Below are 23,931 nucleotides of genomic sequence, written 5' to 3'. Positions count from 1 at the left end.
TCTGTTCCGGTTCAGCTCCGGCAAGAGATTTCACGGGCTGTGGTTTAGAGGCAGACAAGCTGGATGCACCTGCGCCGAGACACGACGCTTACTGTCCGTATGTTCAATTTGGAGATATTTATTGATCACTCTGATAACTACAGTTTTCTGAAGAAATGTGACGCCCTGCAAACATACAAGAAAGTAAAATGATCCTGTCATAATAGAAATAAATATAGGAGCTACAAAAAGGTCAACTTGTTTCTTAAAGCGGCTGTATAGTCATTTTTGGAACTTTTACCTACAGGAAAGCCTACAATAAGGCTTACCTGTAGGCAAAAAAAAAAAAAAAAAAAATCTCCTAAACCTATACGATTTAGGAGATAGTCCCCTCGCAATGCGGCGCTGACTGCAGCAGTGCATGCGCACAGGGGATTCTCGGCTCAAAGTCCGGCAAACCCCGGACCCTGCCGGGAAGAAATCTCCCGCGCGCGTGCGTGACGATATCCCGGAAGAAACGCAGAGGGAACATGTCAGCTCCCTCAGCGTGGATTGGGACAGATGTCGGGGCCTCGTTCTAAGGTGCATACTAGCTCATTATGCCTTTTCCTTTGCAGGTCAGCGCCGGAGCCGCGATACCCGGAAGAAACATGTCAGCTCCCTCGGCGTGGATCGGGACAGATGTCGGGGCCTTGTTCTAAGGTAAGTATTTCATAATGCCTTTTTCCTTTGCAGGAGTGAAAAAAAAAAAAAAAACAAACACACACACCATCAGCTGGTATACAACCGCTTTAATGGTGCAAGATATCCTCAATTTTTGCTTCAGACCCATATCACACTAGGGATATTGTTGGAAAATTGCTGCAAGATCAAATAAACTACTCACCTACCTCTACAGTTATAATCTCTCACTGGGCTGACCATGAATTATGCCGGCCATACACAGTTCAAATTTCGAAAGAATTTTCTTTCGAAAATCGTATCTAAGAATTTTACGTATGAATTTCGCACCATTAGTGGGGCGGCAGCAACAGCCGATTTTCGTGCGGAAATAAAATTTGAGGAATCTGACATGTTGGAAATTTTTCATATGGCAACACGTGGACAGGTATTAGATACACAATGGATGATGCTCACCATGTGGCAATGCACAGCCAATATATAAAACTTGTGTTTATCCAACACAACTAGCCACATCATCTGCTTCCAGAAAGTACCTAAAATCTACCTCATTTACTGTGTTTTCACTGAAAAGAGACTGCGCATGCATGTCCACCATACAAGGTTCTATAATGTGTATTTTCCTAGGATTCAGGCTCAAAGTACACAATGCAAAAGACCGCCCCCCCCGATCCCTCCCTTACACTTCAAAGTATTCAGATCACTGTTTTCGGCTATTCTGAATGCTGTATTTTTTTTTTTAAACCGGCGCCATTGGCAGTCAAGTAAACCGGAAGTGACGTCATGACGTCGCTTCCGTGTTTACAATTAGGCGGGGAGGCATCAGATGTTCGATTGGGGCTCCCGATTGAACAGGAGCCCCCCGGTAAGAGCGGTGGGAGGGGGGGAAACATCCCCTCCCACTCCCACTCCTCCGGCATAACAGCTGAGCGGCTTTTAGCCGCATCGGTTGTTATGGCTGGAAAGCAGATAGCCGGCTCTGCAAAACAGTACCGGGATGATGCCTGCAGGTGCGGGCATCATCCCGGTATAACCCCTGAAAGCAGAGTACGCACATCTGCATACGCTCGGCGGGAAGGGGATAGGCTTACCTGTAGGTACAAGTGGTGTAACAGAGTTTACCACCACTTTAATGTTCAATTGGTAATAAAAAGGTTTTCTCTGGGGGGTTTAATATGGCTTTAAGATCTTCTGCCATGACTTTTTGGTCAAAGGTCGTCCATTTACTAAAATCTTAGTGTCAAAGATATTCACAAAAAAAATAAAATAAACCACCACCACACAACGCATGGCAGGCTCTATTACAAAAGAAGATCAAAGCTTGGATTAGCAACCACTAAACATACCATATTCCAATAGCTGGCCAGGTGATGATCGCTAGAAACTAGAACTCATCAATTTCCCAGAAGTCTATACACAGAGTAGACAACAGGGGCAGACTGATTATTGGGCCACTCGGGCACTGCCCAAGGGCCCCATGCCACTAGGGGGCCCCATCAGGGTTGCCAGCCTCAGTAAAACCAGGGAAAGTATGTAAAAATCTCTGTTTTTTTTACATCTGTCTCTGAAATGTCCCTTACCAACATCCTTTTGGTCTAAAAATCCTGAGATTATAGCTGCTCCACCTCTCCAGTACCTTCTCAGCCAATAGAAACATGTCTGTGTATACTGTGTGATTGTATACTCTGTGTGTGTGTTTGTGTATACTGTGTGACCCCATAATCTCCGATTGCCTGGGGGCCCCATAATCTCCTATTGCCCGGGGGCCCCATAAGTTGTCGGTCTGCCCCTGGTAGACAATACTGTATCATGGTTAACGTTAAGAAGCATTTTGAATAAACATACACAATACATTTCTGTGTGTAAGGGAGCCATGGTTAGAACTTTTCCATTCAGGAACAGATGCCAACAGCCTTTTAGTTGGTAGAGTTGGGGAGGGAGCAGGATACGCCGTTTACCCAATCAGCTTAAAAGCAACATTAAGGGTACTTTCACACTGAGGCACTTTACAAGTGCTATAGCGCTAAAAATTGTGCCTGCAAAGTGCCCGTTCTCCTCGGTGCGCTGGCAGGGAGCTCAAAAAAGTCCTGCAAGCAGCATCTTTGAGGTGCTGTAGGAGCGCTCCTAAAGTGCCCCTGTACGTTGAAATCAATGGACAGCGCCATTGCAGCAGCGCTTTGCACCATTTTTTCGGCTGTTAGCGGGGGGGTTAAAAGCGTCCGACGGGCAGCCGAAAAGCACTGCAAAAATGTCGCCGCCCACCCCAGTGTGAAAGTGCCCTAAAGCTTCAGATTTTTTTTTTTAATTTTTTTTTTTTTAATAAAAACAAAGACACGTTACACTTACCTGCTCTGTGCAATGGTTTTGCACAGAGCAGCTCTGAACCTCCTCTTCTGGGATCTCTTGCCAGGGCTCCTGGCTCTTCCTCTTCGGCAAATGCCCCTATAGAAAACCGCTTTCTATGTGGGCACTTAGCCCTTGTACACACGGTCAGAGAATCTGTCGGAATGCGTCTTATCGGACCGTGTCATCAGATAATCCGACTGTGTGTGGTATGCATCGGACTGATTCCGTCCGAATCTCCTTCCGACCCAATTTTCCAACATGTTGGAAATATTTCCCGACCAACTGGTTCGATCGGACATACTCCGATCACGTGTAGAGAATTTTGATTGGACAAAGTGCCACGCATGCTCAGATCAAATTCCTACATCAAAGCTATTAATTACGTCATCACGTTCTGAATGATCGGATTTTACGACAACTTAGTCCGACCGTGTGTATGCAACAGTTTCGGACAAAATCCGACGGATTTGGTTGTCGAAATCTCCGACCGTGTGTACAGGGGCTTATGCAGGCTTTCTCCTGATCTGCCCTGTCTATAGACACAGACCAGGTGGCTTGGCCCTGCACCCCACATCACAGCAATTGACTGCAGTGGGAGCCATTCAAATTTAAATCTGCCCAGTGAGGAGGGAGGCAGCAAAAAGAGCAAGAGAATCTTAAACTGGCATCTGACTGAATGCAGGCGCTGTTTGGCTGCCAATTTTCCAACTGACTCCTTCAAGTTTTGAATTGAGGGATATAGGGCGGGTTCCTTGTATGGCCAACTTTAGTTTCCAATACTCTATTATGATCTAGTGAATAGGCGCACTTGACAAAGCCAGACACTTGTATAATCGTTTTTATTGGCATATTCCTGTGTTGAGGATAGTTATAGTTTTTCTCTTTCTTTTATTGGCAAATATAATTTACATGCAATCTAATCTTGCAGCTTTATAAACTGGCCGTTTCCGTGTCATCAATGAGGATTCTCAGTGTGCGGAGATCATGTTCACACACGTTCTCCACCAATTAGCTCCGTTTCATTGTTTCATAAACTGTTTATGGAGTGTGATCAGTGTCGATCCTCAGGATCACTGCTGTTCATTGCTTCATAAACGGACACCAAACGCAAACACGTACGCAAATTAAATTTATATTATTTTTTTACTTAAATAGAGCTTTCTTTTGGTGGTAGTTGATCAACACTGGGTTTATTTTATTTATTTTTTTCTATATACCGTATTTATCGGCGTATAACACGCACATTCATTTTAAAAGGAAAGTTTCAGGGGAAAAAAAAAAAAAAAAACTTAAAGCGGAGGTCCACCCTAAAGTGGAGCTTCCGCTCATTGGAACCCTCCCCCCCCTACGGTGCCACAATTGGCACCTTTCAGGGGGGAGGGGGGTGCAGGTACCTGTACAGTACAGGTATCTGCACCCACTTCCGGCATAGATATCTGCAGAAGCTACACCCGTTTCCGCAGAATCTACGCCCCTTTCCGAAGGTCCCCCGCTGCCTGCTGGGAAACACACGGATCCCAGAGACAGCGGGGACCATCCTTATTGTGCAGCGCGACTCGCACATGCGCAGTAGGGAACCGGGAAATGAAGCCGCAAGGCTCCACTTCCTGATTCCCATACCCAAGATGGCGGCGGCAGCACCCGAGAGACCGGCTCCGGGTGCCGACATCACGGATGCGCTGGGCGGGTAAGTGTCATTATTTTAAAAGTCAGCAGCTGCAGTATTTGTAGCTGCTGGCTTTAAAGAAAAAAAATAAGGAGCTTTGCAGAAAAAAATAAGGGTCAGTGCCCATCTGCAGCCTCATAAGTGCCATCAATGCAGCCTCATCAGTCCACATAAAAGCAGCCTCAGCATTGCCATCAGTGCAGCCTTATCGATGCCCATCTGCAGCCTAGATGGGACAGGGTAGGAGGGGGGGGGGGGGGGGGTGGGACGAGCGCCGACAGATTACATTCAGCGAGAATCTCCTATGATAGACAGAACAGTGGTCCAATGGCGGCCCAGGAGACGGAACCTCCTATTACAGAGGCCTCCAAATAAATAGGAGATTGGCAGCTAAAATTGAAGTATTGGGGTAAAAAAAAAAAAAAAAAAAAAAAACACCCACCAATAATTTTCTACTTTCGGTTATAAAACATATCCAATAAAATCAACATAGGGCAAAATGCCTTCCCTCCATGTTGAGGGCATGTGGCCGGGTATGGATTAGAAGTTGGGGTGCTCGCTTATCCTCCCACTCCCTTTCCTGGCCTGCAAGCTCAAAGTCTGGTATAGATTTTGGAGGGATCTCTTTTTATTTATTTTTTTATTTTATTTTTTTGGTGCCGGGCACCCTTAAACCAGTTCCAGCACTGGCTACAGTCAAATGACGGGCAGGCAGGATGTCCTCCCAGAATGTCCACCTTACAGCAGTGATGGCGAACCTATGACACGTGTGCCACAGCTGGCCCTCCGTGGGCACGCAGCGCGCCGTCAGGATAGGGGAGGGAATCCCCCAGCCGGACAGTCACTAGCTCTGGTGGCGCAGGTGCGGAGGAGTCGGCTTCATTCCTATCATCAGTGTGATCAATCAGGCAGCCTGGCAGCAGATGTGAGCAAAACCCTCCCTGCATGTACCGCAAGTTCAGCCCGGTGGGAAGGACACAGTATCTGCATCTGTAAGCAGCACCGCGATACCGAGGAAGAGAAGAATAGGGGAAAGGGGGGGGCAGAGGACACTGCTGTGTATGTGGGGGTGCTTTGGGAAGGGCCATAGCAATGTCCCCAACTGGCCTTCACATCACCCCCCCCCTCCCCCCAGTATTCTGAGCACAACGCATCTCTGATCCCTTCATTTTGAGAGTAACGCATTCATAACCCCCGCATTCTAAGAGTAACGCACTCCTTTGAAAAAGCCCAAAAGGTTTTTTGCTCCCTTGAAGGCTCATTCAGAGGGATGATCAGTCCCATCCTCAGAGTCGCTAGTAGGTAAGGCAGGTGGGCAAGTCCACGTTGGCACTTTGAAATAAATAAGTTTGTTTCGTGTCACCGTTTTTTTGGCACTTGGGCTCAAAAAGGTTCGTCATCACTGCCATAGACTGTCTACAAAAAAAAAAAAAAAAGAAAGAGGTAATTTATTGACTGCAACCTGCCTAAATAATACAGATTTGGGGATTTTTCACCAAAAAAAAAATAAAAAATTTAGCAGAATACAGTTTGGCCCAAAATAATGAAGAAAGTATTTGAAAAATTCTATAACATGAACAAATGAAAAACCTTATTTTTTTTCCTTTTTTCTCCCCGTTTATCAAAAAATAAAAAAAGCCAGTGGTGAATAAATGGCACCAAAAAAAGCTACATTTGTCTGAAAATATGATAAAAAAAAATTCATATGGGTACAGTGTTGCATGACTGCACAATTTTCATTCAAATTACAACAGCGCAGAAAGCTGAAAATTGACCTGGGCAGGAGGGTGGGGGGTATTGAAGTGGTTAAAATTGACTTCTTTGGTAGGGACCCCTACTGAGGAAGTCCACGCCCAGGGACGAAACGTGCATAGGGAAGGGAACAGAACCCATTGATTGAATATCATCTCATGGCCATCCTGGAAGTGTTTCACTGATATATCTGTACCAGCTAGTACTGCTTAAAGAGGGATTCCACCTACAAAAAAAAAAAATATTAAAAGCCAGCAGCTATAAATACTACAGCTGCTGACTTTTAATAAATGGACAGTCACCTGTCCCGGGTTCCAGCGATGCCGGCAGCCGAGGCCGATCGATCGCTCGGCTCTCGGCTGCTGCCGCCACCATTCTAGGTGAGGGAATCAGGAAGTGAAGCGAATCGGCTTCACTTCCCGGTTCCCTACTGCGCATGTGCGAGCCGCGCCGCGCAATAGGAAATCTCCGCGCTGTCACTGGGACCCGTGTGTGTCCCAGCAGACAGCGCGGCAGGGCAGGAAATGGCGTAGACTCCCACGGGAGTCTATGCCCGGAAGTGGGTGTAAATGCCTGTCTTTGACAGGTATCTCCACCCCCCTGAAAGGTGCCAATTGTGACACCGGAGGGGGGGGGGGAAGAGTTCCGATCAGCGGAAGTTCCACTTTAGGGTGGAACCCCGCTTTAAAGTGGTTGTATACCCCCGATTGTGAGTTTTACCTATACGTAAGCTTTATTCTGGGCTACCCTATTAGGTAGTGGAAATATATCCAAAACGTGTGCCATTTAGGAGATATTTACCTTGTAGTGTGCCGATGTCATCAGCGCATGCACTGTGAAGAAACGGACCTCCATGCGGTTTGTTCCCGAGTGTGTGCCGTGACCGGAGTCCACAGCCCCGGAAAGGAAGAGGGGCGAAGTTAGATGCTTCCTGCAGCGGGGACAGTGTGGGCTTCATTTGCAGGCAAGTGCCACATAATGGGCTAGTTAGTATGCGATGCATACTAGCCCATTATGCTTTTACTTTGCAGGGTTTGCTGCAAACAAAGGAGTAAGTAAAACCCATCAGGGTTTACTTGCTCTAATTGCTACAATTTTTTCTTGGTTTTGGGATTACATTTCATGCAGAGAGCCCTAGATCTTTTTTGTTTTAAATATTGGAGACACAGGGAGATAGATCGCTGCAGAGACCCAACATTATCCACGGAGAGGAGCAGCCGATTATGAACCACTGCTGAACACAGGAGTCATAATGTGAGATGAGCATTTACATCTCACAGGTGGAGGATCGAAACATGCATTTTATGGATTTGTTTCATTCACATCACGGTGAATCAACACTTGGATGGGATTATTTTTTGCTTGGATTTATAATTGGCTCATTGGAGCAAATTTCTGGACTATTTGCACTTTATCATACTAAAATTAGTTTACAGACACATTGCACTTATATAGATCAGTTTTCACTGTATGTATTTTTTGCACTTTAGGGAATTTTTTATATGTTGGATTAAACCTATTTATTTTAATAAGTATTTACATAAGTTGCATTATACAGGCGGTCACCAGGTTACAAACAAGATAGGGTCTGTAGGTTAGTTCGCAGGTAAAATTTGTATGCAAGTCAGAACAGGTACATTTTTTTAAAGTGGTGTTGCCACCAAAAAATAAAAAAGTGTTTAAAATTCTTAAAAAATAAATAAAAATAATAATAATTGGAAAAAAAAAAAAAAAAAATGGTTTACTCACCTCTAAAAACCTGTTGCTAGGGGGTCCCTTGTAGTCTGCCTTCTTCCTTGCCCGGGCTGGTGACATCACTTCCCCTCACGCCGCACAGTCATCTGGGACCGGTCACGTGCGCCGCTCGCGCATGTGCATTGGGTGCCCGGCTGTGAAGCCACAGCCGGGTGCCCACAGTACAAATGACGGCGCCGCGAGTGGGGAATGAGGGGGGAGGGGGCTTTGTTCCCCTGCATCGCTGGACCCTGAGACAGGTAAGTGTTGCGATTATTAAGACCCCATTCACACCTGAGCGTTTTGTAGCCCTACGCCTGAAGCTACAAAACACTGGAGGGGAAAAAATACATTATTCTCAATGGAGATGGTTCACATCTCCACTCCAAGTCGCCTGAAGCCGAACGCCTGAAGCTCAAACAAGTTCCGGACCCTTTTTTGGGCTGATTTGGGCGTTTTCATTCCCATAGAAACTAATGGAAACCCGTCGGAATTTCCAACACACAAATGTTTGAGAGCAGAGTCTAAAATTTTCCCGACAACAAAATCCGATCGTTTAAATGCCGATCGTGCGTAGACAATTCCGACGGACAAGGTGCCACGCATGCTCAGAATGAATTACAAGACAAAAGCTATTGGCTACTGGCCTCTTTATAGAACCGTCGTATGTGTTTTATGTCACCTTGTCCTGAATGATCGGATTTTCCCGACAACTTTGTGCGACCCTGTGTATGCAAGACAGGTTATCCGATGGATTTTGTCGTCGGAATGTCCGACCGTGTGTACAGGGCATTACAGGAGTGAATTTCCCTTCCTAGGGGTAGATTTCCTCTCACTTCCTGTTGTCTCCCTCCGTTTGTAAGTCGGATGTTGGTAACTCTAGGACTGCCTGTATAGGGTAATATGGTGAGTTTACAGTAGTACTGCTCTAATTTTTGGTTTTATGTGGATTAAATGTAGTTAAAGCGGAGGTCCACCCTAAAGTGGACCTTCCGCTCATCGGAACCCTCCCCCCCTCCGGCGCCACAATTGGCACCTTTCAGGGGGGAGGGGGGTGCAGATACCTGTACAGTACAGGTATCTGCACCCACTTCCGGGATAGCTCTCTGCGGAAAGGGGCGTTCATTACGCCCCTTTCCGAAGGTCCCCCGCTGCCTGCTGGGAAACACACAGATCCCAGAGGCAGCGGGTCCATTCTTATTGCGCAGCGCAACTCGCGCATGCGCAGTAGGGAACCGGGAAATGAAGCCGAAAGGCTCCACTTCCTGATTCCCATACCTAAGATGGTGGTGGCAGCACCCGAGAGACGATCGAGAGATCGGCTTCGGGTGCCGACATCGCGGGCGCGCTGGACAGGTAAGTGTCACTATTTTAAAAGTCCGCAGCTGCAGTATTTGTAGCTGCTGGCTTTAAAACTGGAGATATTAGATATATTAACAGTCTGTTCGTGATAATAGGGGGATGCGCTAATTGTATACCATTTAAAATTCATACCAGACCCCCACCCTATTGTTTTTTTTCCCCATGCCGCATCTTTTGTTTACTTTCGCTGTAAGTGGGGGATCCCCTGTTGATATCAGGGATGATTCATAGCCGGAGTGTGCCAGCTCATAACATCCAGCTCAAATTGCATCAAGTCATCATGTAGATGCGATTTTAACGCATTACCATTAAAGTCTTTGGACCACAAAATTGCATCTGCATAGCACCAAAGCAGCACAGGACCCTTCGCCAAATTTGCATTACAGCTGCTTTGCATTGATGTGAACGGGCACCACTGGAAATGTTATTTTCATGGTCATGTTGTTCAAGGAAAAAATAAAATATAAATATGGCTTCTCTAACAATAATAATAATAATAATAATAATAATAATAATAATAATAATAATAGGTAGCGATCAGGCATCATAGCCTATTGTCTAATTTTTAAGACCCCTTTCACACTGGGGCGTTTTTTCAGGCGTTTTTCAGGCACTTTAAAAAGCACCTGTAAAGCGCTTGAACGAAGCCTCATCTGCAGTCCCAATGTGAAAGCCCAAGTGCTTTAAGAGCCCTTTCACAATGTCAGCACCCGAAAAACGCTCGTAAAGCGCCGCTTAAACTAGCGGCGCTTTACCAGCATTTTTCAAGCGTTATTGGGGCGCTTTTAACCCCTGCTAGTGGCCAAATAAAGGGTTAAAAGCGCCCACAAGACGCTGCTGCCAGTAGCGCTTTTCAGGCGCTTCCCATTGATTTCAGTGGGAAGGGGCGCTTTAGGAGCGGTGTATTCACCGCTGCAAAGAAGCTGCTTGCAGGACTTTTTTTGACGCCCTGCCAGCGCAGCGCCTCGGGGTGAAAGCACTCGGTCTTTTACATTGGGATTGCAGTTGCGGCTTCTTTCAAGCGCTTTACAGGCGCTTTTTTTTTTTTTTTAAACGCTAAAGCACCTGAAAACCGCCCCAGTGTGAAAGGGATCTAAAAGGCAATTCATGCCAAAACGATGCAAATTGTTGGTAGTGTTCATAGTGTCAAAGCATTGGTTTTTTGTAAACTGAATCACTGGCTGATTTTAAATGGGTCCTTTGGTCGTAGGACCTAAAGCCCATAGCTCTCGACTCTGTTCCTACCCACCGAGGGTTGTTTTATAAATTTTACTCAAATATGAAAGTAGTAAAAAAATTAAAAACGGAAGTTGTGGTTGGATCCCCGTGTATTGGCCGAGGCAGATGTGCAGACCCTGAAACTCACTGTTGAGATCATCGGGAGTGATGTTATGAATTACATTACTGGATGGTTTAACCTTCCAAGTCCAAAAATCACAGTGGACAACCTCCTAAAGTCACCCAATTGCACCCCCCCCCCCGTGGAATACAAACTGCACTGGTGGCGGAAAGGCCCAGTGAGGAGAGGGAGGGGTGAAAACTCTGCCACCCAGAGAATTATGTGTCAGTATTAATGAAATTTGTGGCACCTGTGAACTCTGCTCTTCTATGTGTGCCGGTGTTCACATGGCACTGAAGGGCAGTGGAAGGCTGCGCTTGTCTGGTGTAATTAATGTTTTCTGCCAATCATTGCGGAAAGAGGAGAGCAGAACGGGACTGTGCATTACAAGAAGGGAGCGCCTGATAACTGCAGGAGATGATCACAGGAAGAAACGCTGGCACAATACACACACATACGGGCATCTATACCCCAACACAAAAACACACGCTGAACAATTATTTCTGAGCATTTATTATCACTCAAGAATCTTTTTTCAAATGTGAACTGTAGGGGGGATATGAATAAAGGAAGCCTTTATTAAAGCAGAACTCCACTAATTATTATTATTACATCTGAACTGAATGCACAAAATGTAATTTCAGAAAATCAACAACTTTCTGTGACTCAGGGTACCATTTAAATGAAAAGCTATGCTCATGCTCACATCTGGTGGACGTGCCCAAGCATCCGACCGTTCTGGTCCAACGTTATTCAAATTATTCAGCGGATCTCAGGCATCAACCTTCCCAATGATCCCTGGCCTATCCTTTTCCACGCTACCCCAGATCCCATTGGCATGTATAAACGATCAATCATCCCTCACTTGTTGAATACGGCCAAGGCACGAATACCCACCCTATGGGGCCAATCCAAGAACCAGTCAATGGAAAGCTGGATGCATAAGATATCAGAACAGTGGTGTAGTGGTTAGCACTCTCATCTAGCAGTAAGAAGGGTCGCTGGTTCAAATCCCAACCACGACACTACCTGCCTGGAGTTTGCATGTTCTCCCTGTGCCTGTGTGGGTTTCCTCCGGGTACTCCGGTTTCCTCCCACAATCCAAAGACATGCAGGTAGGTTAATTGGCTTCTGTCCAAAACTGGCCCTAGAATATGAGTGGGGACCTTGGATTGTGGGCTCCTTGGGGGTAGGGACCAATGTAAGTGTGCAATGTACAGGCATGGGGACAATTGTAGACACCTCACTCAGGTTGAACTGGATGGACTGGTGTCTTTATTCAACCTAACTATCAAACTATGAAGAAGTACATTTCATGGAGGACATCACCCACAACAATAAGAATACCTCGCAGAGACATACTTTATCTTGAAACCCTTGGAGAGAATTCACAGCCACTTCATTCTACAAACATCTTATAACACAAACTCATTGTGATGCGACCATCTTCCCAAACCGGTCTTGACATCTCTATCTACACAGGAGCCTTTCTTTTTGAAGCCTAGACTTACTTCTCCCCTGATTTAATCATAAAAAGGTCCAGTTACACTAATGCGGCGTACACACGACCGGACTTTGAGGGAGTAGGTCCGACGGTCTTTCCGAATGAACGGACTTGGCCACACACTAAAGTCCGATAGATTCGAACGTGATGACGTACGACCGGACTAGAATAAGGAAGTTCATAGCCAGTAGCCAATAGCTGCCCTAGCGTCGGTTTTGTCCGTCGGACTAGCATACACACGAACGGATTTCTCGGTCTGGTGGAGTTCCGGAGGAAAAATTTAAAACATGTTCTATTTGGAGCCCACACATGATCGAATTGTCCGACGGACTCGTTCCGTCTGACCTTTGCTGTCAAAAAGTCCGGTCGTGTGTACGCGGCATTACTCTCCATGTGTCGCCACGCAAGCCACCATCCCTCTTCCTTCCCCCTTTAATCCTCTTCCCCGGTCTTCTCTCTCCCTACTGTTCTCCCATCTCTTCCCGTTTCACACTCTGAATTTCTTCCTTTTTCCTAGACAAACAACTCACCGTCCTTACTTCGAATTTGTGCTTAGACCCATACTTGCTCATATGTCATAGATACTGGTGCAGACACTTTACCATGTATAGAGCTCATGTTTAGGGCCGGTTCACACAGCGAGGCGCGGCGAGGCGTCTCCGACTTACCTCGCCGCGACCTGCGGGGAGCTCAGCGGCGACTTGCAGAGGACTTCTGTATAGAAGTCAATGCAAGTCGCCCCCGAAGTCGCCCCGAAGTAGTACAGGAACCTTTTTTCTGAGTCGGAGCGACTCGAGTCGCTCCTCTCAGAACGGTTCCATTGTACAGAACGGGGGCGACTTGCGGGAGCGAGGCGAGGCGAGCCGTGTCGCCTCGCCTCACTGTGTGAACCGGCCCTTAATGTTACCTGACCACCAGAGGTTATGAGTAGCCCTGGTAACCTACTACAATGCACATGTAATACCCACATACTTTATCTTAACTGTTTGTTGTTTATCTTGGACGCTTTAATAAACATTTATTAAACAAAAAAAAAATAATAATAATGAAAAGCTATGGGGTCAGTTCTGGGCCTTGTACAAAATACTCAGTAACTCCTATAAAAGTGCCAGACGCAGTCACTGCATCAATGTTCAAGTATTCCAAACAGTCTCAGATGCCAGCTATAGGAATACAATAGCCGGTAGTGGGAGATTTGTCCACACACGCTGTAATGTGACTGGGGAAATCTATGAATTTCTCTTGTTCAGAACTTGCATAAAAGTCTACACTTCCCTCCATTCTAATCTGACAGCTTTCAGGCCGGGTGACCGGCCACCTATGTCCCGAGTGTTACATTGCCGGCCTCAACAGGGGCCTGGGTCATATGTTCCCCCCATAGCTGTTTACCAGAGTCTACCAGCAGGTCCGGCAGTTAGGGAGCACTGCAAAAGGTAAACACAGGTTGGTCACTCTGCCCACAATAAAGTGAACCTGTCATGTTCCCTACTATAGGCAATGTACAGGTTCACTTTAAAAGCATAAAGAAGCCATTAAATGAAGTTGCCTTGTTAGCCCTTGTACACACGGTCGTCCATTCCGACGGAAAATGTCCGATCAGGCCGTGTTGTCGGATAATACGACTGTGTGTGGGCTCCATCGGACTTTTTCCGTCAGAATATCCGACCGACAAAGTTTTAGAATTTAAATTTTCCGACAACATGATCCGATCGGACTTTGTCCGATCGTGTGTAGAGAATTCCGATCGGACAAAGTGCCACACATGCTCAGATCAAATTCCTAGACCAAAGCTATTGGCTACTAACCTGAATGTAGTCCTGTCGTAATGAAATAACGTCATCACGTTCTGAACTTTTCCGACAACTTTGTCCGACCGTGTGTATGCAACACCAGTTTCGGACAAAATCCGACGGATTTGGTTGTCGGAATGTCCGACCGTGTGTACAAGGGCTCAGACATATACTGGGACACAAATGGGGCGTTATGTAGCCATGTTCCATAAAGATAGTGCTTGGCTGGGTTCTTGGAGAATCATTAATAAATATTTTGTTTAGAGCATTCTATGGTGTTCAATGACCCTCCTGTAGATGGGACAGATAACCTGCACAGTTTCTACTTGAAGACTTAAAACTTCCTGCAGGAAATGGTTATCAAATGCTTCACTAAGAAAAATTTGCATACAGATGTGACTCACTGAAACCAACGTGTATGGCACCAGGGAGCTCAAAGTACGCGTCGCAAAAGAAACACATTAAGTGGGCTGTCGTCGTTTTCCCTCTCACTGGGTGCCACGTGGATCCACTGGCTTTAATACGTTCTGGAGTCAGTGGTCGGGAATAAACATGGAGATGAATAATTGAAACTTTTTCTGCATGCTTATTCCGGCTCTGTGGCTATGGCTAAATTAGCGCAGTTCTGCACGGGCAAAGCAGGAAAAAAAGGTTGCACCTCTCAAAACGTGGCCATCTGGAAATCACATGGCGCTTTGGCACCATGCAATTCCACATGCAGGAAAGCTCACTGCGTTTTTTAGTGCATGGAGATGGCATTAAGAGTTCGCAAAGCAAGGTTCACATCAGTGCAGTGTGAGAATGCGTGTAAATCACATGCATTCCCGCACCCGCATGTAGCCGCACACAAAATGTAGAGCTTTAAAGAAACTGCCATGGGGTCCCATGAACTTCTAATGACACGCCCACACACTGAAAAACGTAGCACACTTTTCCCACATGTAGAACTGCAGGGTGCCTAAGCACTAAGCAATTACGTGCAAAACGAGTTTTAAAAAATTTGCTGGAACCTTTTTTTTTTTGCAGGAAAAAACACAGGCACAACAGCCTATTCAAATGAATAGTCAATGTGCCTGCACAAACGCAGCACGTATATCAGCGCTAATGTAAACCTAGCCTTAAATGGCAAACCCCCCCCCCCATGTGTTTTTTTTTTTTTTTCTTTTTTTTTTTTAAAGCACCACGTTTTGTGTGTGGCTGCAGGAATGCATGCGATTTCCATGGATTTCAACATCTGCACTATTGTGAACCTAGCCTTATCAAAGAAAGACAGCAATTTAATCTTCTTCCCCCTTTGTCTACAAGACGGGAAAAAAAAAACAACAAAAAAATAAAACTCTGAAACAGGTTCTTTCCTTTGCAAATGCTATCCAAAAGAACACACATACACACATATATACCAATCAGCCATAACTTTATGACCACCCACTTAATTTTGAGTAGGTGCCCATTTGCCATCTAAACAGCCCTGACCCATGGAGGCAGAGACACCACTAGACCTTTGAAGGTATGCTGTGATATCTGGCACCAATCCATCAGTAACAGATCTTCAAGCCCTGTATGTAGTCAGATAGGCCCTCCACGGCCCTCATTTTTGCCATGTGCCATTATCCTATTGAAAGAGGCAACTGACATCAGGGAATACTGTTTTCATAAGACCCCTTTCATACTGTCAGCGTTTTTCAGGCGATACCACGCTAAAAACAGCGTCTGTAAAAAAAAAAAAAAAAAAAAAAAAAAAAAAAGAGGCTCCTTTCACACTGAAGCGGTGCGCTGGCAGGGCGACACAAAAAGTCCTGCCAGCAGCTTTTTTGGAGCGGTGAAGGGGCAGTGAACTCACCGCTCCACCACTGCTCCCCATTGAAAACAATGGGACAGCGATGCAATACCGCCGGCAAAACGGGGCTCCGGTGGAATTTTGCGGGCAGATTTTACCCCTTTTCAGCCACTAGCACCTCTAAAACTAGGGTAAAGCCTCTTTACCACCGACGCCCCACACCCCGCCCCCCCCCCCCGTGGCTCGGTGTGAAAGCCCTCTAAAAGGAGTTTACTTGGTCAGCAACAATGTTTAGGTAGTTGGTACGTGTCAAAGTAGCATCCACATGACATTGCACAAATTGTTGGTCATAACGTTATTACCAATCAGTAGGGGGTGCAACGGATCGTCACAGATCCGTGATCCGAACGGGTCACCCCGCTCGGATCGGCACATGCCGCGATCCATGGTCTCGGCCTTAGGAAAGGCCGCAGCTTCGGCCTAGCTCAGAAGCGGCGGGCATCTTTCTACACCCAGGCCGTTTTATAATGTGTTCGCTCCGACAGAGCGATCACTTGTAAACAAACCGGCGTCATGTCATGGAAAAAAAAAAAAAAAAAAAAGGCATGAAATTGGTATTAAACCCAAATTCAAAAAAATCTAATCAAAAATGTATTATATTGAAGCTTACCAATCATTAGATGCGGCAGCGTCTGTTTTTATCGCCCCCCCCCCCCGTTTTCACCTGGTGATCTGGCCAGCAACACACCTCCTGTATTAGTGAGAGACAACTCTGGAGGAATGAGCACAGGAGACACCTGAGGCATTTGCCACCCTTTGGGGAGGGGGGGCAAGTATGGGGTTTTAACAGGTACCCACTCCCACTTCTGGGTCACTTCGCCATGGCGAACTGAGGCAGAGGTTCGCCCCCCACGCCTCCTTTCCCTGCAGCCGGCCCATTCACAGAGCGCAGCGTGCTTTGCGCATGCATAGTAGGGAACCGGCTGTGAAACCACAAAGCTACACTGATGGTTACCTTAGTGGAGATGGCAGCAGCAGCACTCGATTGAAAAATCAGCTCGGGTACCGACATCGCTGGATCCCTGGGCAGGTAAGTACCCCAATGATAAAAGTCAGCCACTACAGTATTTGTAGCTGCTGACTTACTTTTTTTTTCTGAAGGAGCCGGGAGCTCCTATTTAAGTGAGGTCAAACCTCCCTCTCCTGAACGTTTTTTTAAGAATCACGATCAGGAAGGAACGCTTTTACTGCGGTCTGCAGGAAAGCGCAAAACAAATTGCGATTTGCATTTTTTTCACAGCCGCAGTCAGGGTAAACTAGTATACATGTAGTCTTAGGTAGTTTGTCTCATCCTTGTAAACTGATACATTCTACCAGAGAGCTTGGGCTTTTATGGAACAGACAAAAATAGAAGAAAACTAATGCAGTCATCACATCTAAAGAATTGGTAAGCTGCAATATAATAAACGTTTGCTTGTGTTTAATACTGCTTTAAAAGTAAGAAAAAAAAAAAAAAAAAAAAACTTAAAGTTATAACTAAAGGCAAAGCTTTTCTTTTTTTTTTTTTTTTTTTTAGTTTTGGATAGGGGGAAGAGGGATTAGAAATTGTCAGGTTTTTATTGCCATCTGTGATCCCATTAAAGTCTTGTTTTTTTTTTCTTTAAAAATAACAAACAAGTTATACTTACCTGCTCTGTGTAGTGGTTTTGCACAGAGCAACCTGGATCCTCCTCTTTTTGGGTCCCCCTTCCTCCTGTCAAGTGCCCCCACAGCAGGCAGGTTGCTATGGGGGAATTTGAGCCAAGCCACAGCTCCGTGTGTCCAACCAGACACCGAGCCACGTTTCAGCCCCACCCCGTCTCTCTCACTGGCTGACTTTGATTGACAGCATCAGCCAATGGCACTGCTGCTGTGTCTCTGCCAATCAGGAGGAAGAGTCCCAGACAGCCAAGGCACTCGTGGACATCGCTGGATCAAGAGGGGGCTCAGGTAAGCATTAGAGTGGGGCCACTGCACACTGAAGGTTTTTTTTTTTTTTTTTCTTAATATACAGAATACATCAAGGTAAAAAACGATCTGCCTTTACAACCACTTCCCCCCTCCATTTGTCCTGTTTATCATCACTGAAAGTGAAATTAAAACTGGCTACTCCTCTTCTCGAGTGCCCCGTTGGAGAGCCGCTCTCCCTCGGGGGGAAATCGTGCAGGTGCACTCCTGTGTCCTGCTGCTACGTCTATTGCCACAGACAGCAGGACTCGGCCCCGCCCCCTGTCTCTGGCGTCATTGGATTTGATTGACAGCAGAGGGGGCCCAATGGCTGCGCTGCTATCAATCTATCCAATCATCTATCCAATCATGACCCGAGACACACCGGCTGGAGCTTGTGTGCTTGTGCCCGTTTCAGGAATAGAATGCATTAAGGTGAAAAACCCTGAGGGTTTACAACCTCTTTAAAAAAAGGTGGAGTTCCAGTAGATTTTGTGTTTATTAAAAGTCAGCAGCTACAAAGAGTGTACTTTTAATGTGCACACACTCACCTGTCCCACGATCCAGCGGTTCTCTCCCTCGCAGCTCCTCTGCAATACAAGTATGGGCACCCAGTTTTGACAGCTTGCAGCTGTACAGCCAGAAGCGCACTGTGCCTCCATGGCCGGGCAATCTTCTTGGACCTGTAACATGTTCCAGAAGATTGCAGGGAGGGAGGAGAACTAGGTGACTCGAGCGGAAGTGGGAGCTGGGCACTCGTCAAAACAAAAAGGGGGTATATAACCTGCCCTTACTCGAAAATATATATAATATATATATATATATATATATATATATATATCACACACACACATACAGAAACATATACATACATACATACACACACAACCACTTTAAGCTTTTGCAACTACTTAAGAAATATAAAATACACTTTTTGATACAACCAGTATCAGGGCCTGGGTCACTTCATAGCAAATTTTTGCTTTACATTATAAAAGTCTTTTTTTTTTTTTTTTTTTTTTTCATCATGTATAATTGTTTTACCTTAGGACTTGGATCATTAGGGGCAAAGCAACTTAAAGCGGAGGTCCACCCTAAAATGGACCTCCGCTCATCGGAATCCCCCCCCCCTCCGGCGCCACAATCGGCACCTTTCAGGGGGGAGGGGGGTGAAGTTACCTGGATAATCCAGGTAACTGCACCCACTTCCGGGCTAGCTCTCTGCGGAAAGGGGCGTACGTTACGCCCCTTTCCGCAAGCGCCCGCCCTCTTCAGCAAGTGCCCCGCTGCCTGCTGGGAAACACACAGCTCCCAGAGGCAGCGGGGACCGTCTGGATTGCGCCGCTCGGCTCGCGCATGCGCAGTAGGGAACCGGGAAATGAAGCCGAAAGGCTCCATTTCCTGATTCCCATACCCAAGATGGCGGCGGCAGGACCCGATAGACGAGCGAGCGATCGGCTTCGGGTGCCGACATCGCGGGCGCGCTGGACAGGTAAGTGTCACTATTTAAAAGTCAGCAGCTGCAGTATTTGTAGCTGCTGGCTTTTAAAAAAAAAAAAACGCGGAGTCCCGGTGGACTCCCGCTTTAAATGGCTCTGTGAGACCAGTGAGTGGTTCTCATTGCCCGGTGGCACTGCACACAAAAAGTACACAAAAAAAGTTTAAGGAAAAAGGCTGTCCATAGGGAAGAGGCATTAATTCTCAAATGCAGCGACTTTGGGAAATGTTTAGTTCTAGAGCTCTAACCCACTGATGCTCTATACCAGCCTTTCTCAACCTTTTCACCACAGAGGAACCCTTGAAATAGTTCTCCAGTCTCGGGGGAACCCCGGCTAGAAATTAGAAACCCACAACTCATGATACATTAGTGTGATGGTCAGTGGGAAGAATGGTCCTTACACTTGTGGTCAGTGGGAAGAATGGTCCTTACACTTGTGGTCATTGGGAAGAATTACCTCCTTACAGATAGCTAAAAATATCAATGGTGTCAGTGGGAACTTATCTGAGAGTCAGAAATTGCCCAATGCTGAAGGAACCCCTAGCAATCTAATGCCGCGTACACACGACCGAACTTTTTGACAGCAAAGGTCCGACGGACATTTCGATCTTGTGTGGGCTCCATCGGACCTTTGCTTGCCAAAAATCCGGCGGACTTTAGAAATAGAACACGTTTTAATTTTTTCCGCTGAACCGAGAAATCCGCTCGTGTGTATGCTAGTCCGACGGACAAAAACCCGACGCTAGGGCAGCTATTGGCTACGAACTTCCTTATTCTAGTCCAGTCGTCATCACGTTCAAATCCGTCGGACTTTGGTGTGATTGTGTGTGGCCAAGTCCGTTCATTCGGAAAGTCAGTCGGAACGCCGTCAAAAGGCCGTCGGAACGACCGTCGGACCTAGTCCCTCAAAGTCCGGTCGTGTGTACGCGGCATTAGGAGGAACCCTGGGTTGAGAATCACTGCTCTATACTCTGCTTCTTCTGCCAAGTGTACTGACCCCCCTCCACTCCTATTGGAAGCCTCCTCAAGAACCACAAGCAGGAGACCAAATATATCACCGCAGCGCTGTGGGCGTGGCTACCTGTTCCATGTCTGCGGTAACTAATGTCAATGTCTGCTTGATGCCAAAACTACAGGATCAAGCTAAGCCGAGACAATCAAAAGAAAAATCAAAGCACCCTGACAGAGGCAGTAATGTGAGCGATCAGAATTCCAGCAATCAGCTTCATATCTATCATCAGCTATCAACCAACTGCTGTAGGTAGTCATCTTCGCCCTTTGCCTGTCCAATAAAAAGCAAACCGAATAGTAAAAAAGGAGCAAAGTGCACCTTATCGTTTCTGCCACATAAAGTGCACCTGTCACCATGAAGAATGATGTAGGCGGCCATTGAGGACCTCTTTTTTTTTTTTCGGTAATGCTAGTTGGCTAGCTGTCTCTGGCTTCTATATTTTTGAAAATCACTGACCCAGACTAAGGCTCCATGCACACCGAAGCTCAAAAAAGATTTTTTCTGGACACCAGATTGCTGGCAGAAAACGCCGGTTGAAAAAAACCGTGCTTTTAACAGCGTTTTGTACTAGCGTTTATGAGCGTTTTCAATAAAACTACACAGAGGACAATCCAAAAATCCCACAGTGCATTCCAAACTCCCACAATGCATTGAAAAAAATAGACCGCTGAACACCAATTAATGCGTGTTTATGAGCATTTATAAGCGTTTGACGTTTTTTGGCGGTGAAAAACGGCACTTTGAACGCAAATTTCTGGCGTTCAGAAAAAAAGCCCATAAACACCACTGCTCATTAAAGCTAAAAAAAACGTCCATGTGTGCATGGACACATAGGCTAACATAGAGTGGAGTTTATGGGATTTTTTTTTTTTAAAAACGCCCAAACTCCAATAAACTGCAGTTTATGAGCTCCAGTGTGCATGGAGCCTCAGCATGCAGAGAGAGAGTCAAGTCTGGTAATCTGCAAAACACAGAAAGTAGTCACGCCATGCGATTCGTACAACAGCCACACACCTGGCATTTTCAGAAGAACAAGTCGGCAATGGCTCCATCCAGATTTCTTTCAGCACAAGTTTTGTTTAAATAGAGCCACAAACCATTTTGTATAAAATTACTGAAAAGCAGCAGATCAAATAAAAAAAATACATAAATAAAATAAAACGTGATGTGACACTGGCTAACCTGTTCCAGCAAGGAGTTAAACCGACAAGGCCGAGCCCGGCATGGAGCCCCCGGGCCCACGGGCAGCAGCTGCCCAACAAAAAAAGGATGCAAAAACGCAACGCTTGAGCCACAGGACCAACCTAGCAGCCAATCTTAATTCTGTGCACAGCGCCGTCATTCCCTGGGCGCCCCTCACTGGCAAACCAGCCAACCAGGGATGATTAAACCTCAAAACCCGCCTGGCCTCCACAACGACAGGTCAGCACGCAATAAACTGCTAATTAAACAATAAAATAGTCCTAATGAAAGATAGACAGCCAAAGATGTCACGAGCGACCGAGAAATTCCATATGCTACAAACGACATTCTATGTTACCGAAGGGGAGTCTCTCAGGAGCAATACGGCGCTGTGGCAGCATCTGCTGCGCACAGCGATGGGCAGCGCTGCCACCCCGGCATTAACCCCTAAAGCGCTGTGTAACACTCACCCGAAACAATGGTATAAAATCGAAACAACGTGCTGCGGGGCATACAGCACGCTACAACAGTAAAAAAGCTGGCACGAACCAAAAACAAAAACCAGACATGGGTGCCAACCTAAAAACGGAGAATCACTACAGGTGAGCAATTACCAACCGACAATCACACAGCGGCTTGTTTAGACAGAAACATGGAAGGTGTAAATTCTGCATGGTGAACACAAACCAGTTTGTAAGATGGCACGAGCATGCACCCTGCGGGCAGAGGTGCCATGTGGCAGAACGGGACACAAAGCTTAATCTGCATATACTCTACAAAGAAAAATAAGAGCTGTTTCTGCATTAGGTAGGGGGGGGTGGGGGGGGGGTAAAGCACCCCACCCCCCCTTTATGCATTATTTACCATCCAAAAAGATGCCCCGTTACCTGTGACATCTGAGGGCGGAAATTGATGTCCTTGAGGTCGATAGATCCGGGGGATAAGTTGTGAAGAAGCTGGCACAGCAGGACCCCATCGCGGAGGGCTTGGGCCAAATCGAAAACCACCGCCGAGGGCAGAACTACCCTGTGGTTGGGGGGCAGAACTTTGCAGTCTATCAGCCAGCGGCCACATTGTCTCCATTCCTCCATGGCGAAGGGGGTTGGGGGTAAGAGGGGGGCAAATTCCAGGGCCAAAAAGCTGCTCCTCCGGGGTCAGGCTGCAGTTGGGGTCATAGCAGGAAGAGGGCGCAATGTGCCCAGTGTATTGGTGTTAGGTGCCCCCCAGTGTGTGTGTGTGTGTGTGTGTGCCCACTGTGTGCACTAGAAGGTGGGGGGCACCCAGTGTGTGTCAGTGCTGGGAGCCCAGTGTGTGCCAGTGCTGAATGTACAGTGCTGGGTGCCCAGTGTGTGCAGTAGAAGGTAGAGGGTGCACAGTGTGTGCCAGTGCTGGGTGCCAAGTGTGTGCCAGTGCTGGGTGCCCAGTGTGTGTGTCAGTGTTGGGTGCCCAGTGTGTGTGTCAGTGCTGGGTGCCCAGTGTGTGTGTCAGTGCTGGGTGCCCAGTGTGTGTAGAGGGGGGGGGGGGGAGGTGCACACTGTGTGCTGGCTGATAGATTAACCTTTGCACTGTACAATGCTGGCAGCACTTCCTTGAGGCACAGACTGGGGGCAGCCAGGGGGCTCTTCTCTGGGTTATGTGCACAGCTCAGCTCCTTCCATCTTCCTCCTCATGCATTGTCCATCCAGGGGCCAAAGACACACAACAAAGGGCCCCGGCTCTCCTCTTCTGCCTCTCCCGGAGCTCCTCTCTCCTCCAGTGCGCGCCCCCGCCCGCTTACACTAAGGCAGCGCGCTCCCGAGGGTTGATCCCGAGAGTGGGCGGGGCTGATCCCGGGAATGGAGGCGTGGCCTGGGCAGGGACAGGCGTTCAGCTGCAATGCTGCTACATTGATATATATATATCGTTACGTTCAGAGGAAATGGGGACAATTGTATGACAATCAGATCGTACGTGTAGGAGGCCAGCGAGTGGCGAGTGGCGCTCTCTGCAGGCATTCTACTATTATTAATAATATCATTTATACGATACAGGGATCAATGATCACAGCCCTGTGCTGGCTCCTTTTATTTTCTCATCCCTGTAGAACAGATCTGTGATGGAGATTACTATTATCATGTGTCACTTGTATGTGGAATCAGAGGAGTTGGAACCCCCTTGCTGGCTTCCCAGGCTGCATTCAGATCTGTGATGGAGATTACTATTATTAGATTACTATTATCAGATTACTATTATCAGCCTGCATTCACACTTTCGCATTTTGTAAACGTGCACAAGTTTGCACGCATTTGCAAAAACCGCCTGTCAACGTTTGCGTTACTATTCG

The 23,931-nt window shown here is 46.7% G+C and overlaps 1 protein-coding gene across 8 annotated transcripts in view; it reads right to left on the bottom strand.

Annotated features, from left to right (window-relative positions):
- VAV2 (vav guanine nucleotide exchange factor 2) overlaps window positions 1–23,396 on the bottom strand; it is a 277,949-nt gene extending 254,553 nt beyond the window's left edge. For 5 of the 8 annotated variants that reach the window (XR_013274298.1, XM_077479141.1, XM_077479145.1 and 2 more), the window contains exon 1: window positions 22,496–23,396. Coding sequence is in view for 7 of the 8 variants with exons in the window: in XM_077479141.1 (XP_077335267.1) it covers window positions 22,496–22,699 (204 nt within the window). In the remaining variant the exon portion in view is untranslated. The remainder of the gene's footprint in view (window positions 1–22,495) is intronic. The other 3 variants (XM_077479147.1, XM_077479144.1, XM_077479148.1) reach the window with 2 other exon arrangements.
- Between the last annotated feature and the right edge of the window lie 535 nt (window positions 23,397–23,931).

This window comes from Lithobates pipiens, unplaced genomic scaffold (assembly GCF_037356315.1).
Source record: "Lithobates pipiens isolate NorthernLeopardFrog02 unplaced genomic scaffold, aLitPip1_a1.2 Scaffold_14, whole genome shotgun sequence".
Taxonomy (NCBI): domain Eukaryota; kingdom Metazoa; phylum Chordata; class Amphibia; order Anura; family Ranidae; genus Lithobates; species Lithobates pipiens.
This window is presented reverse-complemented; position numbering and strand designations above follow the sequence as displayed.